Source organism: Laetiporus sulphureus, assembly GCF_001632365.1.
Source record: "Laetiporus sulphureus 93-53 unplaced genomic scaffold LAESUscaffold_44, whole genome shotgun sequence".
Lineage (NCBI taxonomy): Eukaryota > Fungi > Basidiomycota > Agaricomycetes > Polyporales > Laetiporaceae > Laetiporus > Laetiporus sulphureus.
In genome coordinates, this window is record NW_024468553.1 from 29,046 (window position 1) to 43,178 (window position 14,133).

At 52.1% G+C, this 14,133-nt stretch overlaps 7 protein-coding genes across 7 annotated transcripts; 3 read left to right on the forward strand and 4 right to left on the reverse strand.

The window, feature by feature from the left end:
* Positions 1 to 66: 66 nt before the first annotated feature.
* LAESUDRAFT_762318 (uncharacterized protein) lies at positions 67 to 749 on the reverse strand (the record flags this gene model as incomplete). Its single annotated transcript, XM_040913076.1, has 4 exons — positions 67 to 266; positions 326 to 412; positions 480 to 602; positions 665 to 749. 4 exons carry the CDS (start codon positions 747 to 749, stop codon positions 67 to 69), a joined length of 495 nt encoding a protein of 164 aa, XP_040760626.1.
* A 328-nt stretch (positions 750 to 1,077) lies between these two features.
* LAESUDRAFT_729662 (uncharacterized protein) lies at positions 1,078 to 2,345 on the forward strand. The gene is made up of 5 exons (XM_040909678.1): positions 1,078 to 1,232; positions 1,289 to 1,381; positions 1,436 to 1,918; positions 1,979 to 2,201; positions 2,251 to 2,345. The coding sequence occupies exons 1-4, from the start codon at positions 1,148 to 1,150 to the stop codon at positions 2,164 to 2,166; spliced, it is 849 nt and encodes a 282-aa protein (XP_040760627.1). The 5' UTR covers positions 1,078 to 1,147; the 3' UTR covers positions 2,167 to 2,201; positions 2,251 to 2,345.
* A 1,064-nt stretch (positions 2,346 to 3,409) lies between these two features.
* Positions 3,410 to 4,358, reverse strand: LAESUDRAFT_751870 (uncharacterized protein; the record flags this gene model as incomplete). The annotated part of the gene is made up of 3 exons (XM_040911694.1): positions 3,410 to 3,900; positions 3,944 to 4,055; positions 4,248 to 4,358. The coding sequence occupies 3 exons, from the start codon at positions 4,356 to 4,358 to the stop codon at positions 3,410 to 3,412; spliced, it is 714 nt and encodes a 237-aa protein (XP_040760628.1).
* A 516-nt stretch (positions 4,359 to 4,874) lies between these two features.
* LAESUDRAFT_386040 (uncharacterized protein) lies at positions 4,875 to 5,525 on the forward strand. Its single transcript, XM_040902270.1, has 2 exons — positions 4,875 to 4,950; positions 5,007 to 5,525. Exon 2 carries the CDS (start codon positions 5,170 to 5,172, stop codon positions 5,467 to 5,469), a length of 300 nt encoding a protein of 99 aa, XP_040760629.1. The 5' UTR covers positions 4,875 to 4,950; positions 5,007 to 5,169; the 3' UTR covers positions 5,470 to 5,525.
* A 546-nt stretch (positions 5,526 to 6,071) lies between these two features.
* Positions 6,072 to 7,681, reverse strand: LAESUDRAFT_729666 (uncharacterized protein). Its single transcript, XM_040909679.1, has 4 exons — positions 7,621 to 7,681; positions 6,711 to 7,569; positions 6,272 to 6,656; positions 6,072 to 6,221 (listed from the first exon to the last, which is right to left on the reverse strand). Exons 2-4 carry the CDS (start codon positions 7,552 to 7,554, stop codon positions 6,116 to 6,118), a joined length of 1,335 nt encoding a protein of 444 aa, XP_040760630.1. The 5' UTR covers positions 7,555 to 7,569; positions 7,621 to 7,681; the 3' UTR covers positions 6,072 to 6,115.
* Positions 7,682 to 11,202: 3,521 nt separating this feature from the next.
* LAESUDRAFT_738450 (uncharacterized protein) lies at positions 11,203 to 11,732 on the reverse strand (the record flags this gene model as incomplete). Its single annotated transcript, XM_040910895.1, has 5 exons — positions 11,203 to 11,264; positions 11,323 to 11,362; positions 11,430 to 11,498; positions 11,555 to 11,634; positions 11,690 to 11,732. 5 exons carry the CDS (start codon positions 11,730 to 11,732, stop codon positions 11,203 to 11,205), a joined length of 294 nt encoding a protein of 97 aa, XP_040760631.1.
* A 190-nt stretch (positions 11,733 to 11,922) lies between these two features.
* LAESUDRAFT_660723 (DnaJ-domain-containing protein) lies at positions 11,923 to 14,007 on the forward strand (the record flags this gene model as incomplete). The annotated part of the gene is made up of 7 exons (XM_040904890.1): positions 11,923 to 12,039; positions 12,100 to 12,201; positions 12,261 to 12,278; positions 12,336 to 12,518; positions 12,574 to 12,815; positions 12,871 to 13,807; positions 13,867 to 14,007. The coding sequence occupies 7 exons, from the start codon at positions 11,923 to 11,925 to the stop codon at positions 14,005 to 14,007; spliced, it is 1,740 nt and encodes a 579-aa protein (XP_040760632.1).
* Between the last annotated feature and the right edge of the window lie 126 nt (positions 14,008 to 14,133).

A 14,133-nucleotide genomic window follows, 5' to 3' on the forward strand; every position in this document is an offset into this window, starting at 1 on the left:
TGGGTATCTTTGCTGTTCATGTGGTTCGTGAGGATGATCACTTGGATAACGTACGCGTGAATCCGTTTACTGGTATACCGGCCCACAGATGAGCACGCGATTGTCTGATCCGCATATCGCGAGTCGGACGGACAGACCGTTGGCACCGTCAGGGCTCGGCTCGGCAGACGCGTCGAACGTGGTCCAACCGTCAGGCTTGTCCAGATGGATGGCTTGCACGTCTTGCAGATCATGGAGCCCAGTTCCGGCAAGCACAGCGATGGTCGCTACTGAGGTATATGCTGAGTTTCTGGGGGAAAAACCCGGGTGAGCGGGTGTGCGTTACGGTTGTTCGCGGACCTGGAGAGTTCCGCACTTGGATGGCTACTTTGCGAGGAAATTCGACCGTGGTGAAGTGCAGTTGGGGGTCCATCTGAACCGCGATATCGCCATTAGTATCGTTCGAGAATCAGCCAGAGAGTTGAAATGCTGATGCTTACTGCAGAACGTGTCTGGATCGTCATCACGCAGACATTCCGGGCCGAAGCCAAACTTGTACGAAGACACGGACCACTTTGTTAAGTGTCCGATGTCAGGCCACGGCAGAAATGGGGATTTTCTTCCTACCAGGAGAGATTGACTTCCCGCATTGGACGAGGAAGTGGAAGGTATCGGATTCGCGTACCAGCATGCATGATGGGTGTGCCGTCCGCGGAGGGGTAGGCGAAATGGTTGATGCCAATAGGGCCTGCCGTACTCACGCTGGTCATTGAGGGTATCTATGGGCAGAACGGTTTTCATGAAGAGTTGCTTGCCACCGACATCACGCGATCAGTGAGATGCGAACGTCGCCACTTGATTGAGAGGATGGAATGCGGTGAATGTGGTCAGAATGGCGGCGATGGCAGCACGTAGAGTAGGATAAGGATGTCAGAGCCAAATCCACTGGAGAGGAGAGGCGGGCACAGTTGCTTGGACTTTGATCGCAGTTGTGGCCGGTGCCACGTGGCTTATGATGTTAACGTTGATCCCGATGATCTCGGAGGCAAATTCGGTCCACCCGGTGGAGGTCAACTTCGTCTCTGCTCAGATGGACGCGTTCACTACTTCACCACCAATGTCTCCAGCAGGTCCTGTCAAGAGCGTCAAGGAGTAGAGGACAGTCATCATGCGCTCGCAATCCGCATCTCTGCACCACGACGATTACAATCGCTATGGCAGACAGACGATCCTCAACGGGATAGGCCTTCCAGGTAGGCCAGTGTCCCTCTATGAACTATGTAAGGCAGCTGACCTGAGGTCCGTTCAGGGCAACTGAGGCTTCGGAATGCGTCCGTAGTTGTGGTTGGCGCGGGCGGTCTGGGATGTCCTGCTCTGCAGTATCTCGCAGCAGCAGGCGTAGGTGAGTCCTCTTGAGCCACTCAACTCTGCGCGTACTGAAGAGTCCTTCGATCAGGCAGGTTGAATATCATTGACCATGATATCGTGGAGCTGTCCAACCTGCAGCGGCAGATATTACACACCGAAGCTCGCGTTGGAATGCACAAAGCCGTCATCGCTGCGAAACTCCTATATAGCATAAACTCCCGCATCTCCGTGTCCGCCATCACCACTGCCTTCACCGCGTCCAACGCGCTCTCTCTCCTCTCCGGTTATGATCTCATCCTCGACTGCACCGGCAACCTCCCACGTGCTACCTCCTCTCCGACACCGCCATGCGCCTCGGCCGCCAGCTCGTCAGCGGCGCCGCGCAGCACTTCGACGGCCAGTTGTGCACGTACAACCTCGGCCTTGGGCCCGTGCTTCCGCTGCCTGTTCCCGAAGCCGGCCCTCGAGCTGGCAGGCTCGTGCGAGGAGCTGGGCGTGCTCGGTGCGGTGACGAGCGGCGTTGCGAAATTGCAGGCGCTGGAGGTGGTCAAGATCATTACGGGCCTGCATGGTGCGTGTGCAGCCTATGAGCTCAGCATTACGGGTGCTAACTCGAAACGTGAACTTATAGATAAGAAGCCGACCATGCTGATGTATTCGGCACTCAGCACGCCGCCATTTCGCAGCGTCAGGCTGCGCTCTCGACGGCCGACCTGTCACGCGTGCGGAAACGAGCGCGAGAAGGAGGACATCATCGAAGAAATGAACTACGTACATTCTGCGGGTGTACACGCCCAGATTGGGTCGGCAGAGGCTTAATTGAGGGCAGGCCGGGCAGCCGAATCCGCCCCAAGGTACGAAGAGCCTCAACGGTTTATGGGATTCCTTCTGATGTACACACAGGAACTGAAAATGATATTTGACTCCGGCAAGAAGGTGCGGACTGTGGATGTCAGGCAGCCGACTGAGTTTGGGATCTGCCACCTCCCGGGGTCGACCAGTGCGTGTCGCCTCTCCAACCACTGAGCATACCTCACGTTCACCTGTTCAGACATACCTATCAAAGAACTCGTAGCCAACCCGTTACTGCATATCTCACATCCCGACTCCAAGACATCACTTAATGGAGATGGCTTGCCTGACGAACCGTCTGAGGACCTATCAGCAGAGACAACGCCAGTGGAGACATACGTGATCTGCCGCCTTGGAAACGACTCGCAGCTCGATGTCGACGCTCTGCTGAGTGCGGGCGCAATCGGGACGGTGAAGGACTTGGCAGGTGGATTGAGAGCATGGGCGATGGAGGTGGACGAGACCTTCCCGGTTTATTAGGAATAGCAAGAAGCAAAGGATAGTCCCGAGCAGTATAGACTACATCGATGACGAGATGCAAGTACGATGTCTGTGTCCTCTACGGGATGCGCGTCCTGCAGGGGAATCTGACGACACTCACCCACGCTGTTCCTTGAGCATTCCCGTCAACGATGATCATGTGCACTTCGTCTGAACGTTACCATTGCCATAGACTCATCGCAGGATGGACTCTGTGAGGTCTCGGCGTGCGAATGATTCGTGACTAGCACCTCGAGTTGTATTTCCGTCTTCTAAAGATCTTCGAACTCCGAGTTCCCGGTCATCTCGTGTGCGAATGCGAATCGACATACTTCATCCTCCTGCAGCCTGCAGCCCATCAGCATGAGACTGCTTTGAAAGGGACGCATGGACGCACCCTTGAAATGCACCCCGCCGGTGTTCTCTACCTGTCCTGCCGCTTCAGCGTCTCCAGCTCACGCCTCTTTGCCTCTGCCAGGCGTTCCTTCTCCTCCCTCGGCGCAGCTTGGGTGTCTGCAAGCGCGAACGATCTCTGTTGTGCTCGATAACCTTGGCTCTTCGACTCGAACTCGCTCTTGCGGTGGCGATGCTTACGCTCGGAATCAACGTGGCGGGTGACGGTACCGGCGCTTCTCGAGGTGGCGGATCTCAGATCTCAGATCTCATCGCTCGCTCTCGTGCCCTCATCACGATCACTTCTTCACTTCTCATGGTAAACAAGAGCTTACTACTATTGAATCGTCTCTGCACACTCATCCTCGGGCTCGACAGGAGGCATGCGTATCATTTGTTCAAGGTTGTGTATCGCTAAAGGCTTGTTAATGAAATAATTGGTTCGCATATTGGGAGTACTCAAATTCATGCGCGCATTATTGGAATGTGAACACCACGACCACGTCAGAGTCATATCATCAGGGTATCCCATTATAGCAGAATGCAGGCTCTGCCTTACCGGTGCGTTCACATGATCCCTTTTGCCCTCGGAATGCTGTTTGCGTACCTCAGCCACACAGCCCAGTTTTGCGTTCCCAACTACGGCTTGCATGCGCACTTCAGTCTGCGACGACGGACCAGAGGTAGTGACCTTGGAGGTAGACGTAACGGGTCCGACTACGTTCAGCGCGTGAAACGCGGTCTCGAACGACAATTCGGTGATCGTCTTCACGCTGACATCTGTGCCTGGGTCTACCTGCACCGGTACCCTCACGTCCAGCCTACAGTCTGTCTGCAGGCAAGATCGAGCTGCATCCTCCTCGTCCCCCACCATGCCAGAGAACGCCTTGCCTCTTTTGACGCTCCGTCACTGTAGCATACGCGGACATGGCCATCAACACGTCAAGGTTCTTGCCACGATGCGCATTGACAAGGTCGTCGACCTACCCATCCCAGACAAAGTCGCCTCAGCGGAGAATACAGATCTAGCCATAGATGCTCCCATCCCAGACGAGTGCAACACAAGACTCGCCGCGTTCCTCACCCTGAGCATTCCGACCAGGAGAGCGACGCATGCCTTCCGCGTTTCGAGGGTGCGGCCGTGAGCAACCTCATGGCTCTTCCGCGACGCTGACGTTCCCATCTCTCGGGGCCTCGTAGCCTACAATACACTCTTTCGGATCGCGATGTCGCCGGTCATACATCTCTCTATTCCAATCACTCGCTCGCCACTGACTGCTCGACATCGTGGGCGATCTAACGGTATCGACCAACAGAAGCCACTTTCTCTCGGCTTTCTTTTCGATGCAGGATACTGCTGAAAGAGCCCAGCATGTCGCTCTCTAAAGTCTCGTTTCTTTGCTTCCGTCCATCAAACTTCAATAGACCTTGATCATCGTCAATCGTTGACAGTAAGCTTTTGTACCGTTCTTCCCCCTTAAAATTGCTGACGATCTCTCGTAAATGGTCAGGATCTTCCCTTTTCGACTTCCCTGTCTCGCTCACACCGCGCCTCACCGCCATCACGTCGAGTTCGCATTGCGTCCCTCCAGTGGACCGCTCTCCTTACGATCTGGTCTTGTATCTCGATGTCATGTCATGTCGGTCACAGCCGCAAGCTGCTAGAATTTCGGGGCTCCCCATCTGCGACGAGAGAAGAACGGGCGCGCGGACGATCTCCACGCAAGTTATGATAGTTTGGTAGCACTGTTGATCCAGGGTGCGTCTGCGAACTCATTTGAGTCGATCGTTCGAACCGTACGTGCTTTTATTGATTGTGCTGTCCTAATTTTTGTTTTCACTTAGCTTCCTCCGGACATCAAAGGAAACGACGGGAAGGTAACCATTACTGCTCTTTGTGCCTCCTTTCCCTCGCAGACTGATGCTCCTTTCAGCGTCACACCTACGCGAGCATACTTTCATCGTGAACGGCTCGGATCGACGACACGCGGCGCTTCATAGGACGCATCGGCGTCGCAAAAATATAGTCCCATTCCCACCGTCTTTGCCGTGCGCATTCGTTCAAGGCAATCTTCTGTTCGGCGAGGTTTTGTGCTGATGTTTATCTCAATGGTTTGTTGTACCCCTTTTGTCCTGTTCCTCGTCTCGCCTTTTCTAGGATATGTATCGTCGTTTTGTGGTTCTGATGTAATCGCTCGTTATGGCAGTCTCGGTCTAAGGTCTCGTCTTCTTCCTCTCATTTATATGGTCTCTCCTGACGTCTCTGGCTTCGGTCTCTATGTACTTGTTCGGTGTTCGTCTCGGATTGCTCTTGCATATATCTGGTCTCCCTTTCAGCCGCGCGAGTGGCTTTTCTACTCCGGCCATCGCTGGTATTTCGCCTCGAGTGCGAAATGATGAACTCTCCTACCATTGTAATGTAAATCACACGACTATCGATATCTCACGTCCTGACACTCGCTGCGCCGTCACGTCATGCCCGTGATCAGGCTGATTGCTGAAGCATCTAGTCTGCATTTGTAGTCCTATTAGAACGAAAGCGCACAGTAGGGACATAGCTATAGATCAAGCGAAGCGAGGAATAGTAACACGGAAACCTGTCCGTCGTGTAGTAGTTACATCCGGCACTGAGTACATAAAACTGGCATAAACTGCGCGACGTTCGAGAACATAATAGCGATGTGAGGTGAGCGTCGTAAGGACTTCTTGCGAAGACGGTGATTACGGGGAAAGCGGGTAGAGAGATCATGGTGACCACGGACGAGGGCGTAACTGTGATTGTCGACGAAATGGTATGCGGGTATGCAATAGGCCAACCTGACCATGGCAACGACACGCCATGTCCAGGATCACGGCGACGGCATGATGAAAGTGGACGAGGAGGTTGAAGGAGGGTACGACGTTCCGGCTGCAGTCTGGATACTTTGTAGATGAGATGGGATTCGGCCGGGGGGGGGGTGGTCGCCACCGTAGGAGCTGCGGGCCCAGGATGATTTGGAGGGAAAGTGAAGGCGAGATGGCACGACTGCAAGGCAGTATTTGCCTATGCGGCGGCTTGCTCGATTGGATGAGGCTGCTTATTGGCCAGTTGTTTCGCCTTCAATGCCCTCTCAGCGTAACTCGGAAATTGGCATCCGTTATAATAAATACTGCATGCATGTGAGTTCAGTCAGGTATCCAAGAAGCGAGGATGACGCACATCAACATGTTCATGTCAATCAGTTTAGGAAAACGCGCACAGATCTCTGTGCAAAACTCAACATGCTGCGAGTCATCCAAATCAAGATTGAGTAGTTCAATGTCTATAGACACGTCTCGCAGCTTGGGGAAATGTCCCTCAGCCAAAAGCTCATCAATCTGGGTGCAGACCTCTGGATCAAATGCATTAAGCAAGGCATCTGTTTCCCATTCGTCACCACGACTTATTATGAACTTGATTTCTTTGAGATCTTTTGATGATATTGTGTTGAGCAGAGGCAGCAGCACAGTCTGGACAAACAGTTCAACATCATTCATTTTCATAGTGTCGATGCCCAGTTGCAGTGCCTGCAGATTGACGTTTGCTTCAAAGCTGATAGGATGCACTCCAGAAGTATAAGCCATGCTGTGCATGGAGCACTGTTTGATGGAATACTTACGGAGCAAGGACTGTACATTGTCATCGGTATCTCCGGGTCTTAGTGCGCGGAAACCAATTTCTGCCTTCTCAAGGCTCTTGCCGGCTATGTTCAGCATGCCTTGAGTGAAAGCAAGAGCCGCCGCGGAGACTGGTGAACGTAGCCTGAGGGTTTCGAGCATAGCCTGATCCAGCAGGCTGAGAAGGATATGTCCGATGCCTTCGAAGCATGACAGATCATATTCAAGGGAAGTCACTGTCGTCAAAGGCATGTGGTGGCGTTCAGGCAGTGGAGCCATGGACGTCGGTTTGCTCCAGTGCAGGTTGCAGCAAGTAAGAGACTGCAGCTGAGGAAATGAAGAGATGACTTGAAAGAAGGGGCTCGCCGATGGCAACGTCACATATTCTAGCTCCAGTGATGTGAGATGACTGAATTCGTGCAAGCTCCAAAACGCTAAACTGCGCATGTGCTCGAAGCTGACGCGGTAGACGCTGAGCGAGGCCAGCTTTGGAAGTTTCCCTGCCAGCATCACGAGAATCGATGCTAACTCCAGCACTGTCGTCGAATACCCGATCTCTAAACGTCGCACACGGGCATCGAGGAGAGGCATCTGCGTCAGTGACCTCGCAAAGGCCATCGCCCCTCTCCGAGTGCGGAGTGAGGGCTCCTCGAAAAGGACCGCGCGGCTCTCGGAGTACCACCCTCGGCAAACGAGAGCGCAGTTCAACAGAGTCTGTCTATCGTCATTCCATTTCAAAGGGTACGGATCGAGATGGTCGATGATGCGCTCGCAGATCTCGGGCGGAAGCCGAGGCTGAGGGTTATTGACAGGCAGAGCTGCATTGGAGCCTAGTGAAGCGGCCATGGCAGGATCGGACGGCTTGTGTCTTTATATGAGCAGGTATCCGAGGATACGATTGCGGCTGCTCACGAGTGATTCTAATGTGCACGAGACGTGGTTTGTCAAAATGAAGGATGATAACGATGCAGAGGATGTCGATGAGAGGGAATAAGAGTAGGCTGGACAGGAAGATCCAAGTCACGTGGATTGTAGCCCGACTCTGACTCAGCCAAAGCGTTATTGTCAGAGATGAAGAGCCAAGTTGAACCTGGGGACTCCAGGTCAACTATTAAGTACAAATAAACCTAACCTAACGAAGCGTTATTGTCAGGGATGAAGAGCCAAGTTGAACCTGGAGACTTCAGGTCAACCTGCACTGATATATATACTACTAAATACAAATACAAACATACATCTAGTGTGGCTGAAACTTTATGCTACGACATAATGTTCGAGTAGCCGAGGCTGCTTACTGATCTACATCGAGTATCCTGAGTAAGCCCATAGATATCAGTCACATGCCTAGTCCATGTCCAAGTTCATACAGTATGTATGCTAAGAATGGTCCTTATCACATGTCCAAGCCTTGTCTGATATATCCTAAGACCTTTCACGGCAGACATGGTGTGATTTATCAATGTGAAAAATTGTATGTAAATGTCGACTGATTTCTTGCATATGCGACAAATATTTGCAACCATGACATTTCATCTTGAAAATGTTTCACTTTGGCTGCTAATGTGCACTATTTGCCATTTACATGCTACATTGGCAAACCTTTGCCACAAATGTAAAACATCAGCTGACATTTCTACATCATTTTTTGCACTGATAAATCACATTCCACATGATGTAAGGAATTTGGCTATTATAGTGAAGATGGACCATGGGTATCTCGGGCACGTGGTCCCTTAGCTGCGGTTTGACCTGCTTTTGGGAATATTATTATGTAATCACTGCATTTACGTTATGTGCTCGTGAGCCTAGGTCGCTTCATTATTGTAACTCCAAAATACTCGTACAGTCGTACTCAACCTCTCAATATTCAATATTCAATGGCGATGGTGACCTGTGAATGTATCCCGGTCTCTCAGATCTCATGGCTACTGCAGCCCTCTGGTGGGGGGTTGCTACCTGTAGATCTTGTATTTGTCAACTGTGGGATATAGGTGAGTTTTCTGTATTGTTCAGATTGTCTGCTCTGCTTTCAGTTCACTCGACCGTATCGTTTAAGGGGATAAAGCTCATGAGCTCCATAGACTCTTCATGGTCCATTAATGTTCGTGCTGATGCTCTGAACATCCTGTTGTCATTTATTGCTCACCGACTTCTGGTCCGGAACCTCAGGGACACTGCTCGTTTGCACAGCATAGGACACGACTCATGGAGGTGAATGCTGGGTGGCATGGAAGCTTCCTTGCTCGAGCATCGGTGTGGAATGGTTTGTCCATCTGCTGTGATTATCTTCGAGTTTGTTGATGATAGTTTACATTCTGTTATGCTCGATGGAGAGTGCATTTTCAATTGTCGCGAAGGTTGTGATGAACACTCTGCATTATCCAGAGACCTTTCACTCAGATACTGTTGCTGCTCAGGTAACCAAATCGTGCGTATAGTTCAGATCACTTTGTGATCGTTACTGACATCCGGCTTTCTCGCAAGATGGTGGACAAAGTTGCTCGAGACTATCAGCCCTAATTTCAAGAAATGCTTCATCGATGCTATGCACCTGTACTTCAAGGCCATCATGCAACAGGTTGCCGATCGTGCATCGATGAGGGTTCTGAAGCTAGTGGCCTACATGCAACAGGTTGCCGATCGTGCATCGATGAGGGTTCTGAAGCTAGCGGCCTACATTCACTTGCATCGCAAAATCAGTGAATGCGAGATGTTCTTTGTCCTCATTGAGTATGCTGTCCACATCGACCTTCCTGATGAGGTCTACGAGCATCCTCATTTTCAAGGTCTAATGTCTATTACCAATGACAGCATCAGCTGGGTTAACGTGAGTAATCACGCTTTTGTCCGCCGATAAGCAAGGACACTTTGTGGGTTATTATAATCTATGATTATCTGCTGGACCGCTTCCTGATCTCAAGTGGATGACTGCAGTGGACTGGTATTTTCACCCATGTCATTGATTGTGGCAGGGGATTGCCACCAGTGGAACTGGATTGTGTGTTGTCGAAATGCCTGCTGATGACCTTATATATACATTCGACTTCGTTTTATTAACTACTGTGGCTGGTGCCCTCTGGTGGCACGTGGGCTTTACATGAAGTCATGCGAGAACTTATTGGTCATGAATGCTGGCTCTGCTCAAGGGTATATCTGTTGTTCCACATATTCACTCAGGCAACTGTATCGGGCTCTGTTACATGTCCCTCCTTGCCGCTACCATCGCATCCATGAGCACCTTTACCAATTCTGTTCCCTCCAGTGGCATTGAAAAGTGAAGATCATTTGAGTATTTTGTGAGACTGGTGGAATTTGGACATGATGGCCTTAGATGGTACCATGTAATGTAATCGCGCGCGATTGTAGCAAATGGACGTCATTTGGAACCGGCGCTTGGCGCCAACTCCACCCAAGTCATGTCTGCCGTGTTTCTCCGAAGTCTACTCCGGGATCACATGCACAACTCTTGTCACGTGTTGGTCACATATGTAGTGATGTGAGAAATGAATATTTGGAGACCGTGACACGGCGACTTGGAGGTGTGGAACCTCTTATATACGTAACGAACAGTTCGGTACCATAGAACCGCAAATCTTCACGAGTCCGATACGGTCTGCTGGCGCTCACACAGCCTCTATTGGTGGCACTTGATCATCGCATACCTCCATTGTGTTGAAGGATAGAGGCTGTGGCACTGTAGCACTGGACAAATTTGAGTTCGTACGTTCGCTGTCTGTTACTCGGAGATTAAGGACGCACATTACAGCACAGCGATGTAACTGCATTCACTCCCTTATCGAACGCCGGACGTCAATGTTGCTCCGCACATCCGCTGACCGTGACGAATACGATGTTCTGCTTGCTGCTTACGTTGAACCATCGCAACTCGCCTACCCAGAGTCACTGCCCTTCGCCTTTTCAGCTGCGTCCTGGTGCGTGCCATGGACAGCATCCACAAAATATGGGTACGAGTACCGGGCCTGCGCTATCCATAGAGTGAACGGAGGATGTCGTGTAGAAATCGACAGTCGCGGTAGCAGGCATTGCGCATTGCACCACCTGCCCGTGAACACAGAGCTTTCAGCACACGTGTACAGCTGTTTCGAACAGCCATACGCTCAGCCTGGCTTCTCGCCTTCCATTTCTCAGCGGCTCCTGTTTTCGCAAGCTCCAGTCTCCCCAATAGCGCTTGATTGCAGTGCAATCGATCCCTGAAGTTGAAGGTCGATCAAGTACAGCACCGCCTTGAACCTGTGACATGCCCAACAGCCATTGTGTGTCTACAGGGTGATCAGAGCCTGACATAGCATTGTTGGTACCTGGTCGTGCATGAGAGCCTATCTGAGCTGCATGTGGTCGCACAGGTAGGAGACGAGGAAGGCGCCTGAGATTAGATGGCAAGACCGCACAGTCTAGCCCGACAAGCATGCGTTAACCCTCTACCAGCGCGAAGTGAGTATGGGTGGAGCAGCAACACACTAGACGAGTAGAGAATCAGTGGTGTTCCAATCTCTCCTTGCTGATCCGTGCGATGTACGTCTTGCTGACAACATTGACTGCAATGGCCCTGAGTGAACAATTGGGTGGGTGGACGCGTGAGAGAATAAGACCCACAGGCTTCCATGTAGCGGTCAAGGCAGCGTGCGAGACATGTCTTGTGGCGGGAAACATGTGGAGCGTGCGTAAGCTCAAGGGCACGAGCGTGGAAAGCAGCAACCGACCTCTTCGGAACTCGACAATGAAGTCGAGGGTTTTGTGACACATTTTGCGAAGCACTTTTCGTTCGTTTTCTGCGATACGTGCAATTCAAGAGCGCTTGAGCACACGATGGAAACATGATGCTCACGTTCATGAGTTCCTGTGCGTTAGCCAGGGCAATCTCGCTCCGGACGGATTGCATAACTGCCTCCTTGCGAGCCGCCATGTCTGCGCGATCGCATTCAGTTGTTTCCGTCGAATTCCTGCCAGGGTTCATGCTCACCTGAGGCGGGCGCCGTGCTGGTGGAACCAAATAAGCTGGACATGTTGAGATTTGGAGGAGGGAGGGGAAGGAGGGAAGTTGGCTCGCTGCAGCCACTGCCGCGCTGCGATTCAAAAATACAAGGTCACGTGGTGAACGCGGTTCTTGATCGCAAGCTGAGATGAGATGGTCCGCTTTACCAAAAACCTCTGCGGGTACTTGCAAAGCTCGGTTTGATAATTGTTCTGAACTGAATGGGAAATCGCGAGTCGACTGGGGACGAGCAAGCCGAGGATGGACTCCCAGCTGCTCCGCCGGATTACTATGCCTTGCTCGAGGTCGACGAGTCCGCGACGACGGACGACATCAGAGTATGCTTCTCTACAATGAAGCAGATATCGTGGCTCATTCTGGGTGTCTACTCCATGCAGCGCTCGTTCAGGAGGCTAGCACTGGTTCACCATCCAGACAAAAATGTGGACGATGTGGAAAGAGCCACGAAGCGGTTCGCAGCATTGCAACAAGCGTACGAGGTGTGCATTTTTGGCTTTCCTCAGTCGACCTGCAGACTGATCGGTCCGTGATACCAAAGGTTCTCAGCGATGATCAAGTGAGCCGATGTTTACTTGTATCTGTCTCTCGCAGGCTCACCCTCCGTGTCAAGTAGGAGAGGGCTTGGTATGACAACCACAAGGCTTCCCTCGTCCCTGAGCCCGATGCTCAAACCGTGTTCGAGGAAATCAAGAGAGGGGCGCCTCCTCCTCGAGCTCGTGGCCGAGGCTTGACTGTCCGGCACCTCGCTCTGTTCCTCGATATCTCTATCTATCATGGATTTGATGACGGCCCGGATGTATGTGCTAGTGCCTTTGTTTCAGCGACATGTCATTCAAAATCCCGGTTCGCAGAGCTTTTTCACAATATACCGAAACTTGTTCGACCGCCTGGCTTACGACGAAAAACAATACGTCGACATGACACTCCCGTCCTTTGGCGATTCGACATGGCCCTGGGCGCCTCCATCAAAGACGGAACAAGAGAAGGCAGCACGAACGTTCTACAATTTCTGGCTGAACTTCCTCACAAAAAAGGACTTCAATTGGGCGGAGCAGTGGAACATATCTGAAGCACCTGACAGGCGGGTGCGCAGGTATGCAAAAGTGAGCCCTTATGGAATTGTACCGATGATGACCCATTTTGCCTAGAATAATGCAAAAAGACAACAAGAAAGCTCGCGAAGACGCTCGGAAGGAGTATAATGATACTATCAACGTGAGAACCCTGCAGCTCGTAGAGGCGAGCTTAATTGACGTGGGCTTTCACCGTCAGTCTCTCACAAGGTTCGTCCGCAAACGCGATCCCCGCTACAAAGCCCACATCGCACACCAATCGCAAACGCACACCCGGACCCCTGCGTCCGGGTCGCGCACGCCCGCCTCCGCACCGACGGCTGCACCAGCGCTCGTCCCCGAATTCGTCGAGCAGGACTGGCAAAAGGCCACGCGGACGGACGTCGACGAGGCGGCAGATCTCGAGTGGGCGGCCGCGGAAGGTGTAGAAGCAGAGGTGTGGGAATGTGTCGCGTGCGAGAAGACGTTTCGCAGCGAGGCGGCGTGGGACAGCCATGAGCGGAGCAAGAAGCATCTGAAGGCGGTGGAGATGTTGAAGCGGCAGATGAGGGAGGAGGAACAGGAGTTGGGCTTGGGCAGTGAGGCGGAGGGAGACGAGATGGAAGAGGAAGAGGAAGAAGAGGAGGTCGGAGAGGACAAGGATATTGAGGAGCCCTTGCCATCGCCCAGTCTGCAGAAAATGTCGGACCATGAGGATGTACAAGCACAAAGCAAAGAGCGAATCGAAGAGAATGGAGAAGAGGAAAATATACCGCAGCCAAAAGCACGGAAGGAAGCGAAGAAGGCGAGGGCTGCATCTCCCGAATTTATGCTCAAGTCCGAGAGAAAGAACCGCAACCTCTTCAACGACGAAGCCGACCAATCTATGGGCTCGAGCCCGCCAGCAGAGACCGAACAGGACACAGCAGGAGACGGCACGCCTGAACCCGGTCCACCACAGCCTCAGCTGTCCAAGCGGGAGAAGCGGCGGGCAAAGGAGGCGGCGAAGCAAGCGCCAGGGGAGGCTACTGCAGTGAAGCTGGTGCGCGTTATCTCTATTTCTATCAGGAAATGCCTTCACAGCACTGTTAGCAATGTAATGTCTGCAACTCAGAATTCGAGAGCAGAACGAAGCTCTTTGCTCACGTCAAGTCAACAGGTCATGCACTCGCCTCCCCAGCTGACGGCAGTCAAGGTCAAGGGGGGAGGAAGAGTAAGAAGGGAAGGAGGTAGCGGATACAGAGCATTAGAGGATTGACTGCCAGATACATCATTATATCTGACCGGTAGCGTGACCGTAGATGCTTGCCTGAATACCTAGATATCCGCAATAATATATATAGCACAAGCAAGTATACA

Bases quoted from the DNA above. Each gene is read 5' to 3' on its own strand.
- LAESUDRAFT_729666 (XM_040909679.1), bottom strand. From the start codon at position 7,554: ATGGCCGCTTCACTAGGCTCCAATGCAGCTCTGCCTGTCAATAACCCT. The intron at 6,657-6,710 runs GTAAGTATTCCA...ATACTTCTGGAG, and splicing joins CAATGTACAGTCCTTGCTCC to TGCATCCTATCAGCTTTGAA. The intron at 6,222-6,271 runs GTGCGTCATCCT...ACATGCATGCAG, and splicing joins ATTGACATGAACATGTTGAT to TATTTATTATAACGGATGCC.
- LAESUDRAFT_386040 (XM_040902270.1), top strand. From the start codon at position 5,170: ATGTTTATCTCAATGGTTTGTTGTACCCCTTTTGTCCTGTTCCTCGTC.
- LAESUDRAFT_729662 (XM_040909678.1), top strand. From the start codon at position 1,148: ATGCGCTCGCAATCCGCATCTCTGCACCACGACGATTACAATCGCTAT. The intron at 1,233-1,288 runs GTAGGCCAGTGT...AGGTCCGTTCAG, and splicing joins CAACGGGATAGGCCTTCCAG to GGCAACTGAGGCTTCGGAAT. The intron at 1,382-1,435 runs GTGAGTCCTCTT...TCCTTCGATCAG, and splicing joins TCTCGCAGCAGCAGGCGTAG to GCAGGTTGAATATCATTGAC.